The 14808-nt window shown below is 39.4% G+C and overlaps 1 protein-coding gene across 1 annotated transcript in view; it reads right to left on the reverse strand.

The window, feature by feature from the left end:
* Window positions 1-12544: 12544 nt before the first annotated feature.
* The window catches only part of LOC128739434 (uncharacterized), a 32570-nt gene continuing 30306 nt past the window's right edge, over window positions 12545-14808 (reverse strand). Inside the window, exons 5-6 of the mRNA XM_053834921.1 lie at window positions 13057-14182; window positions 12545-12995 (exon numbers count right to left, since the gene is read on the reverse strand). Of these exons, the coding sequence (XP_053690896.1) occupies window positions 12545-12995; window positions 13057-14182 (1577 nt within the window). The remainder of the gene's footprint in view (window positions 12996-13056; window positions 14183-14808) is intronic.

Here is a 14808-nt window from a genome sequence, read left to right on the forward strand (position 1 = left end):
AAGTCGATCTGAGGCCCGGAGGGCCGTGTCACATATACCAACCGATCAGGTTCGACGAATGAGCAATGTCTGTGTGTGTGTGTATGTGTGTATGTGTGTGCGCTTCAATTTTCAATCGCCTATTTCTCGGAGATGACTGAACCGATTCGTCTGCTATAACTTTTATTTGAAAGGTATTTTTACCTAGTATATCATTATTAAATGGTTTCGTGGTCTGACTTTTAGTTTAAAAGTTATAAGCAAAAATGTGAAAATTACGTGACACGATTTTCTCCGGAACCACATAACCGATTTCATCGATCTTAGTACCAAATAAAAGCTCTTACTATTGCTAAAGTTCACGCCAATTTTTATTGAAAACAAACAAGTGGTTTAAAAGTTATGCTTAAAAAACCAGTTTTGACAAGGTTCAAATGATCGCCTGTTTCTCAGAGATGGCCAAACCGATTTACGTGCTATTAGTTTCATTTGACAGGTAATATAGCCCGATAGATCACTATTGAATGGTTTTTTGATTAGATGTTTAATTTGAAAGTTATGAGTAATTCAATACACCGCACCAAAATTAACAATAATTTATAATGATTTTAACCAAGAAAAATAACCTTATTTCAATTATTTTAATATCAAACGAGAGGTTTTTACACTACGAATATATATGCAAAATTTCATAAGAATTGGTTTTACCGGTCAAAAGATATTAACCCTCGAACACTCGCGCCAACTTTTATAACACAGTTACTCGCGCGCACAATAGTCCAAAACCAAAGAAAACGTGCGCACTAGAGTTTTGACTAGGAAAACTTGGTTTTAAGTTTATCGAACCTTTAGAAGAGTTTCTTGAAATTGAAAGCTCTATCGTCTGGTAGAATTTGAATTTTGTTTAATCCCCCTAAAAGTGAAATAAAAAAATTATTTTTCTTCAGTGTCAATATAACACATTGATGTGTTCTGAAAAGTTTTAGAGCATATTATTACAAGAAATTTTGCTGAAGACAGTAACCTTCTATCTCTTCAACGAAGAGATCTTATTTATTGTATATGAATTTGAAAAATCAGTTTTTCTATTTTAGCTCTTTTTGTAATTGTTGTATAACTTTTTCATGTATTACAAAGTTGTATAAATAATAAAAATACACAACTTTGCTGAACATAGTATACCTCTATGTTTCCTTGTTTACGAACTGTAGAACTTTGATTATAAAAAATACCCTGATTTTGACCCCGAATTACTCGACTACCAACAGAAGGATACATTTTACATTTGCTGGTAGTTTTGCTGCATACAAACACCATTTTTCCATATGAAGAATCGAACGAAAATTCCAGTTGGGGCCAATTGCGGTACACCTCACATGCTACTTGCTTCGTTTCTGTGATGTCGGTTTATGCTAATCTATTTTCCTAACAATTTAAAGTAATAATGCATTGAATAATTCTGTCTCATAACAAGTTTATTGAAGAATATACGTTAGTATATACGTAATAGACGATTTGTAACTATATAACAATATGGCATTCAAAAACCTACATATGGTGTACAAAATACAATAACGTGAGTAACCGAAGGTTCATAAAAATTGATAAATTTTATTCAAGAAAACTTTATTGTTGTGAATCAAATAGAATGGCGTTACAGGAAATTATGCATAGTTCAAAAACCTATTAACTAGACCTTTACTACGCAATGTATATGTTAAAGAATAATATTTCATTTTACAACTTACTTTTACTTGCACTTACCCTCATTAGTAACAACTTACTCAGCAATTTCATGAGAAAAGAAACTATCAAAATTTATAAGTGCTTCTATTTGTTTCAAATTTTGTAAACTTATTCAATTTCCAAAAATTTCATGTAAACCAAACGTGTCGATTTCTATCTCAAATTGCAAGTAAGACGGTATAACAAAGGTTCCTTTCACCACTAGGTGGATTAAATCAGGTTTTTTGTCATCGTTTCGCCGTTTTTTTTTTGGTTGTCTCTTCGTCTAATTCTCCAGTTTTACCGACATCCTATTTGCCGCCGAAACAACAAAAAACTGTTTTTTTATTGTCTTTTTGTCGTGTTTTTATCGTTTGTTTGTTTGTTTGTTTATTAAAGACACTACACCTTTCGGTACATTCGTGTCTGTTAAAGGGTGTCATCATCTATCTGCAACCTGTTTCCTTGAGGTAATTCACTATTTTCCTTTCATTTTGGTTGTCGTTATCAAGTGCTTGCTGGAGGCTAGTAGAATTCACTTCATGTTTTAGTCTCGCGCGCTCGTACTTTCTACAGCATAGTATTATATGTCGGAGATCGACGATCGTTCCACAGGTTATTGCCATGTTGCTTTTTGTCCCTGTTTTACCGTCTTTTTATCGTCTCTTCATCGACTTTTCTACACCTATTTATAGTAATTTCGTCATCTTATTGTTGTGTTTTCGATGCTTTTTCGCTTTCTTTTTGGTATTTCTATGTTTTCTTCCATTCGAATTCGTAGTCTGTTTGTCATCTCTCTGCCATATTTCGGTCGTCTTTTCATAATGTTTTTGTCACCATTTCAACGTATTTTTGTCGTCCGTTCGTCGTTTTTTAAAGTGTGCTTGTGGCATTTTCATTTTGCCGTTGTTGTTTTGTCGCTGTTTTGGCTTCTTTTCGTCGTCTGGCTTATCATATTTTTGTTGTCTTTTTTCGTGTTCGTCGTCTTTTTATCATCCCTCTGTCGTATTTTTGTTCTTGCTTTGAGTCGGTTTGGTCGACTTTTTTGTTGCTATTGTGGTGTCTTTTAGTCGTCTTTTCTTCGTTGTCATTTTTTCATCGTGTTTTGTCGTGTTTTTGTTGTCATTTTATCACTTTTTTTGTCAATTTGTCATCATTTTGGTCAAGACGGCAAAAATGGTACCTTTTTACTATCTTTTTATCGTTCTTTGATTGTCGTTTTAAGCATGTTTGGTCGCGCTTTTGGCCATCGTGTTTTTACCATCTTTTCATCACTTTTTTATTTTTTTTATTGCATTTTCATCGTTTTTACTCATCTCTTCGTTGTCTTTTCTCCGTATTTTAAATTTCTTTTCGTCGCCTTATTGTTGTCTTTTCCGAAGGCTTTTAAATCTTCAACAGTTTCTTGAACTTCAACAGTCGCGTAAAAAGACTAATGCTAATATTATTGTAAAAAAACAAGAATTTTGTAACTGAAAAATTTTTTTAACCATTTCCATGAAGTTTATGTAAATACGAGCACTTGGACCATAGGTTCGCAGAAAATTCCTTATTCCGTAGAACTACGGATAAAGCCAGGGAACCAGGCGTGACACCGACTGCGAAGGCCGAAGCTGCTTTTCGGACCACTGCTGGAGTTGCCAAGTCCAGGGCGACTATCGAGTTGCTGATCGAAGACAGATTGTCTGCGCTGATTCGTCCGTCGAAGACCGCGAAAGAAGCCTGGAAAGCGCTCCAGAACCATCATCAGAAGATGAGCCTCACGTCAAAGGTTTGATTGTTGAAGCGTATCTGCAACAAACATTATTCGGAAGGATATAGCGGAACACGTTTTCGCCATGGAACTGTTCAGCAGCCTTATGAATGCCGGACAAAAGCTGGAGAAAAATTTCATGGTCACGATGATTATGAGGAATCTTCTAATCTCTTTTGGCACCTGTATGGAGCAGACTACGACCCTGCACAAGGACTAATAAGCGTAATCAGAAACGGTGCGGATTTTTACCCAATACATTTGGTCCTTCGAGCAGGATTTACGCGCGGCGGATTAGTTTTTCCTCGAGTTTTTCGTTAATTGAATAGCGCTTTGAAAATGTATATTTTTGCCGGTGAAAGTCGCATTGCTGATAATGTGGATGCTGCACAGCCATAGGACCTTCGGCTTTTGCATCGAATCCTATTCGGTACCGAAACCACACTTAACTGGATCAGGAGAAAAGTGCAAAAACTTGAAAATTTTAATTTCGACATGCACTCTCCTCAGTTTGAGGTTAGGTTAAACCTTATAGAAAATGCTGCTCTGAAAAATGTTGAAAAGACCTGTCAGTTGCTCGAAATGCCAATTGGAGAAGATTATCCAATAGGAAAGCTGGCAGCTGCGATAATGCAGCGAATTTTCTACTTAAGTGATGCATCTGCGGAAGGAGCTACATGTTTGGGCTATCAACCACGAGTTTCGATAAACCAGCCGTCGTTGATCAACCTACAGAATACGGATTTACGGACAAAAGTCGAACTAGTAATCCATTTTCCAAAGAGCCATCCGTTGCTGATAGTAAAACGTCAAGCAGAACCGTGCAGGTCACATTGACGCGTGCGAAATTGGATGCTGAAAAAAGTTAGCCGAGTTGGAAGAGGAACAAGCACGGGAAAAAGGCAGCGGGCCGAGAAGGTGCTGAAAGCCCAGATGGAGCTGAAAATTGCAGAGGCAGCATTGGCAGAAGAGTTGGTACAAACAAAGTCCGGTTCTGGTGACCCTCGAACTGACCAGTGGCTTCATAACGTGCAGGAGACAGACCCAGTAAATCGGGTGCAGCAGTGGATTTTTGATCTACAGACACAGACAAATTCAACAAACGAACGTCCTTTCGCCAGGAACAGGCGTGCGGAAGCAGAATCTAGTGGGAGCCATACAAGTCAGGATCGTATATGCCCACAAGTAAATTCCAGTGTAAATAATGAAATTCTTCAAATCACCCAACCGATGCGGCAACGAGAAACCCCATAATCCTGGACGGAAATAGTTATGTTGTAAGGTTACTAGTGCTCCATTATCACTGCCGGGCTAACCATTCTGGTAGAGAGCTTGTTTTGAACGAACTGAGACAGAATTACTGGATCGTTATGGTTAGGAGCGTACTTCGTACGGTAGTTTATAACTGTCAACATTGCAGAAAGATGAAACCTCAAGTATTGCAACCTGCGATGGGCCAACTCCCCGATTGTTGCCTTCCACCATTTTCGTACTGTGGTATGGACTATTTTGGCCCATTTGAGGTCACTGTTGGGCGTCACAGAGAGAAAAGATATGGCGTGATATTTTTATTTATTTATTTATTTATTTATTGGTAATTCATCTGACACATAAAAATAGTCTAAATGAATAAAAATCTTAAAGTAAGCTTGATTTTTTTAATCTTCTTGCAAACACGCGCGATGCACTATGGGCCAGAAATTAGAATTTCGGAACATGTCTCAGCTCAATGTAGTCTTCGGCAACTTTTTGAATGAAAAAATGATGCATTTTTTGAAGTGGTCGTCCAATATTTACGTGTTAGTTTAACCGTTATGTGTGCGACAGGATACCCGGGTACCTTTTCAGTTTTAAAATAGTTATAACTCATTCAATTTAAAACATACGTCATTGAAATTTTGCGACATCGTAAAACTCGTTGATCTTAAGTAATTGAGGTTTTTTGGTGCATATCCATAAAGGGGTTTAGCAATGAGAGTCACTTGAATTTTTTTATTACGTAGGAGGGCGACAAGGGTACCCGGGTACCCATGATTTGCTATCTTCATAACTTTAGTTATGTTGAACCGATTTGGATGAAACCGGTGGCATGTGATTCGTACATTTATCTAGTTTTGATTAGGTAAAGCGTTTGGCCATCAAATGACAAGTAGTTCCCGGGAATCGGTAATTCCGGAGCAACATCCGGTAAAACGTGGGAAGCCGCATGTTTTGAAAGAATATCAGCTTTCAGTAAACCTATTAGCTTTGAACTTGACACTGTGGACCCTTTTTTCATCTAATTATATAAATTGGTGACTTTAGATCGCATTGGCCACTCCAGAATTTGGTTCCTGTAGGGATACAGATGGCGAGTTGGGTGCCTAATCCAATATTAGAATTGGTTTAGCGGATCTTTTAGATGTTTTGAACTGAAATGATCAGTTTAGTACTGATTGATAATTTCGGAACTGGTTCCAAATGTATAACGGATGGTTCTACGTTTTGAAAGGTTCTGATAATGCTAAGCATTATCTTGAATCCTGCGGTATCATATGTGACCCCGTAGAAACCATTTTCGAAATAACCAATCAAAATACATCGAAATGTAAAAAATATCACCTACCGAACTAATTCCAAGAACTTTGATACCCATATTGCTAGGTTTTACCTCCAATCCTGGACTGGTCACCCATGACCCCACAGGAACCTACTCCGGAATGGCCAACCTGATTCATCTCATTATATGAAATAGTTCATTGTATAATTTTTAGAGTTTTAATATCCGCATGACTAATTTTCCTGCAATACAATCATTTCTCTTCCTCACAGCGGACACTCTGTCGGAATTCCGGATTTTCGGGCCCCATATGTCTTTTGTGGCCAAATGGCCAAATGATTCAAAACTAGATAAATAAACGAATCAAATGACACCTATTTCGTCGAAATCGGTTTAAAATTGTTGATGTTATAACAATATCAATTTTGGGTACCCGGGTACCCTTGTCGCCCTGCTAAAGGTGTTTTTTTTTGTCGCACACATAACGGTTAACAACAATTTAAGTAATAACTTTTTGAGTAATTTTTTTTCACCTTTTTGGTTTCAAAATATTAAAGATAAACCAATTTCAAGTAATTTTTCTGAAGATATAAAAATTCTACCTTTTACCCATTTTTAGCAATAGACCTTTGCTTATAAACGACCCCTCAAATCACATTTCTTCTTGTAACATGTTTATTTCAACAGGCAGCTCAATGTGATGTTCTAGACAACATTTTGCACATAAAAATGGAATATTTTTGCTGAAGACTGTTTTGCTTTTTCTGCATTAATTAATAAGATATAACTGTTTTTAGGTTAAAAACCGTTTGATAAAAAATGTGTAGTTTTTCAAGGGTGGTGTCTTCGGAGAAGTAAAATAATAAAATATAGCGCATCTTCCTGCACTATTAGGGTGACCATGAATTCACCTATTAGAGTGATACAAACTTTTAATTTCTTAAATAATTTTAAAAAAAAGTTTTTTTCTCCAAAAGTTGCAGAAAATACTAAAATAAGCAACTTTGCTGAATAAAGTAACTATCTATCTCTTACCGATTACGAAATATAATGATGTGTTAAAAAAGAGCACTTAAAAATCAATTACACTCAATAACTTTGCACACGATTATTTTATTGCTTTCAAATGTTCTACAAAGTTATTTAGTATGTTGAAATGCATATTTTCTGTGAAGGCTGTTTGACGGTAGGACGCATATTTATTAAGTTATAAAATGTATGAAAAAAAATCCTCACTATTCCCAGGTATTCCCAGTTATGGTATTCCCAGGTATTCTCTGAAATACATATTTGGGCAGATAGCTTCAATAATTCCCTACAAATTGGTATGCAAACTAATTGCAGATACTTGCAGATGGCTAAGATATTCGGAATTTTCATCAGACGGTTTTTAACTTAAAATCAGTTCTAACTTATTAATTAATGCATATAAAGCAAAACAGTCTTCAGCAAAAATATTCCTCATTTATGTGCAAAATATTTTCTAGAACATCACGTTGAGCTGTCTGTTGAAATAAACATGTTACAAGAAGAAATGTGATTTGAGGGGTCGTTTATAAACAAAGGTCTGTTGCTGAAAATGGGTAAAAGATAGAAGTTTTATGTCTTCAGAAAAATTACTTGAAATTGGTTTATCTTTAATATTTTGAAACCAAAAAGGTGAAAAAAAAATTTACTCAAAAAGTTATTACTTAAATTGTTATTTAAGTAACGCTTAAATATTGGACAACCCCTTCAAAATATGCTTCAATTTTTTATTCAAAAATTTGCCGAAGACCACATTGAGCTGAGACATGCTGTTTATCCGCAAATATTTTTGTTCCGAAATTTTAATTTCTGGCCCATAGTGCGATGGTTCGCCGAAGTCAAAGAACTCTTCCACTTTTGTAAACGTTCTTATGCATTCGGTCATCGGCTCGCAAGATCCAAATGCCGTCCGATGGAACTGTGTCTGCAGCAGTCCCGTTGAGCGTAAAGTTCGTTGCGATGCCCGGAAGTTGACCATGGATAACAGTTGTGGACAATCAATTTCCCCGTTAACCATTTTAGCTAGTAAATATCGCCTGTTGCATTTTACTTCTGTGTTCCATTGTGTCGAGATCAAGTAGATGACATCTATCTCCATAGGGTGGCAAATTTTCTGGATTTCGCCAAGGGAGATGACGCAAAGCAAGTCTAATAAATCTTCTTTGTACGCGTTCAATTCGTATGGTCCAAGTAAGCTGCTTCGGAAACCAAACCAGATTACAGTTCTCCAGGAGCGGTCGAACTAGGGCGATTTAAGGCAATGGGCGTCCTTAAAGTTTCTCCCTATCTTGGAGATAAATCCAAGTTGCCGGGATGCTTTAGAGATAATTGATTCACGGTGCAAATTAAATGTCAGTTTAGTATCCAGTAAGACACCGAGGTCATTAACTTGTTCGACTTTGCGCAGCTCAGTACCATCGATAATATAGTTAAAGTTTATCGGGTTTTTGATGCGATAAAAGCTCATCACTTCGCATTTTGCAACGCTGACTATAAGCCAGTTCAGTTTGTCGTCTTTATTACTTATGGTAGCAAACAGTTTTAAATCATCAGCATACACAACAGTAGGAAAAGCAAAGGTCCCATATTACTGCCTTGAGGGACTCCAGATATATTGGTAAATTCCCATGAAATACCGGATCCAAGTTTGACTCGTAGCACTCTACCGCTCAGATAGGATTTTAGCCATTCGACCATTTGTTGGGAAGCACCAAGTCGAGAAAGTTTCCGCAAAAGTATTACATGGTCAATTCGATCGGAAGCAGCTTTTAAGTCTGTATAAATGACATCAACTTGTTTCTTGTTTTCCATTTGTGAAATGCACATCGAAGTGAATTCCACCAGATTAATCGATCGACCAGGCATGAAGCCATGTTGAGCCGTTGAAATGTAGTTTTTAGTGCGGGACTGTATTACACCACTCACGATAATTTCGAATAACTTTGATGCCGCAGAGAGACTGGTTATTCCGCGATAATTCCGTACATTATGACGATCGCCAGATTTATATACCGGAAACATATACGATTGTTTCCAAATGTCAGGAAATTTACCTGTTCGAAAAACTTATTAAAAATTGCACACAACGGATAAAAAACGCCAAAACTTCTATACATCGACTTAAAACTACGGCGGGAATACCGTCAGGCCCAGCAGAGAAGGAGTGCTTCAATTTTTTGGTTGCAGTTATCACCACGTAGAGATGGGAAAACTATCACTAATTACTGATAGTTATCAGTAACCAATAATATCACTAAGTATCAGTACAGTAAGGTTTCGCAGTTATTGATGCTTACTGAGACAGTTACGTCGTCGCGTTAGAAAAATCAGTTGTATTAAAGTTAATGGTCGGTAGTTGCGTACGATAGACGAAAGTGACACAATATGTCGTCGTTGTCGTCAGCAGTCTAGAACCGGGGTGGCTCGTCCTGTTTCAAGCAGTCGTCTCTATTCAACTCGATCTTGGGCCATTCGTCGCAAATCTGCCAGTCGTCTCAAAAGTCGTAAATGACTTTCGACTTGGTCAAGCCATCTTACATGTTGAGTTTCCGTGTTTCCGATGCCGGCGGAGTTGTTGAAAAGAACTGTTGTCGTTGCTCTGTCGTCCGGCATCCTTACGACGTGCCCGGCCCACCGTAGCCTACCGACTTTCATCAGATGTAGAGTCTCTGGGATTCACAAGCAGTGAAAGTATGTCGTGATTCATATACTTCTACCCTTGATGAAAATCATGCCTCTCGTTTCGATATCCTCTGGTCGGAACACCGCCTCAAGAGTGATGTTGAACAGCATACTGGATAAGCTGTCACCTTGAACCCTCGCCGTGTCTCGAAGGGACTCGATTGTGTCCCCGGGACGTGCGAAACAGCTCTGATTAGTCGCGTCAGTTTATCCGGAAAACCGGTTTCGTCTATTATGTGCCATAGCTGGTCTCGATGTATCGTATGTTGCTTTGAAATCAATAAAGATGTGATCCGAGGACACGATGTACCCTCGACATTTCTGCAAGATCTGTTGGATGGAAAAAATCTGGTCGGTACTTAGGCGAGCCCCCATGAAGTCCACCTGATAAATTACAATGTAAAATTACAATGAATAATGCAGTTATTGTACTTTCCTATTTTTTTGCTACAATGCCGTGATGGGTAAAATTACTGATATTTACTGATAGTTATCAGTAACGTACTGAAACTACTGATGGTTATCAGTAACGATTTTTAATGATAGTTCCCATCCCTAAGCAGAAGGCGATGAAGAAGGAGCTACATTCGCTATGAAACAACCAAACGTGGGAGAGTATCTCTACCACCTGGAAGGAAGACCGTAGGATGCAAACAGACCATAAAGAAGAAACAGGACGGGTTGGCCGTACAAAGCTTTACCCAGAAATACGGGACGGACTACGACGAGGTTTTTGCTCCCGCTACTCGTCAAGCTACGCTTTAAACCATCCTAACCATTGCCGATACAACACATGGACATAAAAGCTGCATGCTTGTACGCCGAATTAGAGAAGGAGACATGCATACAGCCAGTGGTTCCAAGACGTATGGCGACAAAGTTTGTCAGTTGAAACGCAACATCTATGTTGCAGTTCAATTTCTCGATCCCGGAAGAGTTGCGTCTGCTCCCCGGGATTTGGATCTAAAAGCAAGACGCACGTTTTGAAGCAGGCCAGGTACATCGACAAAATCGTGGAGCGGTTCGGATAAGAGAATGATAAGCTTCCAAGATTCCAATCGATCCTGCCTACGTTAAGCAAAAGGAGTCGTATCGAAGCTTGGTGGGTAGTTTGCTATTCGTCGATAGACTAATCTCAAGATTTTAGTCTTGACCTTGGAATGAGGTCATACATATATTAATTTTTTTTTGAAACGATGGTTTTACAATTGATGAAGGGACGGTAGGGGAAAGAAATGAAAATTTTTGGTGAAGGAGGGGGAAGAGCGGAAAGGAAGGGGGGGTATTGGTAGCTATGCTTGACAAGTAGTCATTTTGACTCCTACCTTTTGTCCAATGCTGGAAGGTGCATGAGTCGAACCAAGCTGTAATCTGAGATTATAACCGGATTCGAACCCACAACACCCTCCAGGGCATGTGGTTCGCTGGTACTTGTACCTTTGAACCATAGAGGCGCTGGACAAAAGGAGACCGCAAAATCCACTTCTCAAGGATAGCTACGCGTGTTGGTTGTGTTATCGACACATATTGTGCCGCTTCCTGCATCAATTGCAGATTACCACCGAGCGAGAAGTTTTAATCTAACTACTATTTACTTTCAGGACGACGACACTGTGCCGGCCCTTACGACTTGCAAGGTACTGCACGTGACGCTGTTCGTCCGTCAGCGTATGTTAGCCGCGTTTCTCGGCGCGGGTTTTCGAGGGAAGGCCCCGTTCCTATGTAATAGACTAATCTCAAGATTTTAGTCTTGACCTTGGAATGAGGTCATACATATATTAATATTTTTTTTGAAACGATGGTTCTACAATACCCCCCCCCCCTTGCTTTCCGCTCTTCCCCCTCCTTCACCAAAAATTTTCATTTCTTTCCCCTACCGTCCCTTCATCAATTGTAGAACCATCGTTTCAAAAAAAATATTCGTCGATGTCAACACCCGGCCAGATATCAGCCTTAGCACATCACTGCTGAGGAGGAAGGTGTCCAAACCAACCAACCGGGACCGAACAGAGGCGAAATTGCCAGTAAACTCGATGAACGAATCTGTCTATGTCTATATCTATGTCCACGTCCATCTCGCCCAACAATGCAGCCCAATTCAGGGCAAAAAAAGGCAGTAAACGAGGTCGAGTGTCGTCCAAGGTAATTACTCAGTGGACTTCCTTGTTTTAAGTTCAGGAATCCATCCACCACAGCAGAATGTAGAAGGAAATTGTTGTATTGTACTCCTAGTATTGTATTAAACTAGGAAATATGCGTTTGGTTGTAATCACCGTAAATGAGAATTGTGAATTGAAGTATTTTATTATCTCTATGCTTTTTTATTGTGTTGTCAGAAGGCCCTTTCCCACGTAACTCCCGGTTCGAGAGGATATGCTCGTCTATCAACTTGACTACCTTGCTTTTATCGGAAGGGATGCAAACTGCTACAAGCACTTACTGCTGCCTTGCTTCTGATAACAGCAGAAACACAGACTTGTTAAAGGCAATCCTTTCGGATGAAAAATCAGATCGATCCAGGTATAGATAATTCGTGCTATATTTCGACGCGTACAATATGTTGTGACGATTTCCGATTTTTTCACTGAACACTGAATGACAATTTTATCCACTCACACAAACAAGAAATGACGAAGATGATTGTAGTTGGAGATGAATGATTTTTTTCACATCAACCTAAGGACGTAAAATTACTGATATGCAAGTCTATTAAATAATGTAATACGTTCTCGATAGTATAACTATGAATCACCAAATAATGTAGTTACTCCAATTATTAAAGTTAAATACTACTCCAAGCTCGATTGGTTGTTAACTTATTTTGCTTCTATAGCAGATTCCTAAACAGCCGTTCCGTTAACGTAGTCGTAGTGGTGCGGCGGCGGAGGCGGAATTTTGCTAGGACTGTTAAGAAACAATTGCGAGTGCGACTTACGTCGTTCGCTTTCAATTTTATCCAAATCGAACACTGGTGACATCTTCCCCGTAAACGGCGTGAAGGGTGTACCACCACCTTTCGGAGGTGGAGGAACACAACCGAATGCAGCCGGATGTTGAATGCGAACGTACTGATGCGATGGAACTTGATGATACGTGTGTGCACTGGATAAATCACCGTAACTGCGATGAATTAGAACCGGAGATCGGACTGCATAATCTACGTACGACGTAGAAGATGGAACGTGGAGATGTTTTTGCTGCATAGCAATGAAGTCGGTGGTTGATTTCGGGATTGCTTTTGGCCACCTAGCTCCGTTGTGGTAATCAAGATCGTTTTGCGAAGAATTTAATCTACAATATACAAACAAAAATTATAGTGATCTCAATAACAATCAATTACCGATTAAAGTACCTAACCGGTTCCAAAATTCCGCTAGCCGAAATTCTGCGATTCCACGCGGTCTGATCGGCCAAATCATCCAAACTGTTGAAACCTCCGCGATCGTTATCCGATTCATTATCAGTAAAAGTATTGTAATTTTTTTTCATAAAATTCCTCGGAAGTGTCTGCCTCATATCGTAATTGTTTCTCAATAAACCTTCGAAAGAGTTCCGAATGCCGTGCCCCTGATCCAGCGAATTATCCGATTTAATTCTCTGTCGTCGCTCGAACGAATCCGTACGTACGCTACCTTCCATCATCGAGTTTCTTCTCCTTCGTTTGAACTTATCGTCATCGCTGTTATTACCCTCGATAACAAACACATTCTGAAATCCATCCGTGCCCTTCCCATCATCCTCAATGTAGTAGATATTTTTCGGTTTCGGCCGTGGTCCAACCTTCTTGCAGAATTCGTTAAACATTTTCTCCTTAGACAGTTCCTTTGTAAAGTATTGTTTCGAAATACCACAAATATTCTTCAAATTCTCATCACTCCTGATGTCTTCTTCACTCCTTTGATCCTCCCGCTGCACTATATCGGTGCAAGTTGAAATGCTTCGCGTGAGCTTCCCACTTTCATTCAGCATCTCGAGTGGCGAAGTAGCAGAAATATCTTCAAGCGCTTCCACCGGCGGCGAAGTAGCCGTGGCCATGCTTCGCATCTCCGGAGCCGGTTCCGTGTACAGTTCGTTTAGACTTTTCACAAGATTTTGCCGCACCCGGTGCCGGTGGACAGCGCAATCATCGATTTTGTCAAAGTAAAATCGCGTCGGACGGACCCCGTCGTACAGTGGAAAGTCGGTCCTTTGGGCTAGCTTGAGCGGTTCAAATTTCGGTCCACCGGAGTAGAAGTTCTGATAGGTGGGATAGGTTTGTGAACGATTGAATTCCGTCTGGTGGAGGTTGGAATAAATGAGCACATTCAGAATGCCGGACAGTTCCGTTATGATGAATCCGAACACGTACAGGAGAAAGCTTTGGCCGTACCGGAAGGTGAATAGTGGTGCCTGCAGCGACGACCGGGGTCGCAGTTTCGAGCCGATTTCGGCCTTCAATATCGAGATGTACATGATTAAGCCGATCAGCATCAGAAGTCCTGCGGAAAATGGGGAAGACGGTTGGTGTATGAATCTATTGTTGTTTTCATAAATACATAGTTCACTAATGTGTTTACTGTAGCCTTAAAATGATGTTTAATTTTCTGGTTATGATATCCAAGTCATCTGCAAAGTCGAGGAGTTGGCTACCCTTAATAAAAATCGAGCTTCTCTTTTCGATGTCCGTTCGTCAGATCAAGAGTGATGTTGAACAGCACGCAAGATAAACAAGCAATCACCTTGTCTCAACCCTCGCCGCGTCTTGAAGGGACTCGAGAGCGTCCCCGAGATGCGCACGAAACGCGTATGTTTATCCGGAAAACCGTGTTCATGCATTATGTGCCATAGCTAGTCTCGATAGACTGTATCGTATGCTGCTTTGAACTTTATAAACATGACCGAGAAACGTTGGCAACGGCTCCACACTGGGTTATTTCCAAGATTTATGAGGAGGAGAAGCTATTGGAGGAAGAAGTTGTTTAACTGAAACGATTTAAAGGATGTCTGAACATCATCAGCACACACGGAAGTGGCAGCAAACCAAATTCAATTGATTTAAAAATTCATGCAAAAGTGATAGAGAAAGTCGAAGCTTTTGTACAAATTACTGAACAAGAATTTTACA

This window comes from Sabethes cyaneus, chromosome 3, assembly GCF_943734655.1.
Source record: "Sabethes cyaneus chromosome 3, idSabCyanKW18_F2, whole genome shotgun sequence".
Classification (NCBI taxonomy): Eukaryota; Metazoa; Arthropoda; class Insecta; order Diptera; family Culicidae; genus Sabethes; species Sabethes cyaneus.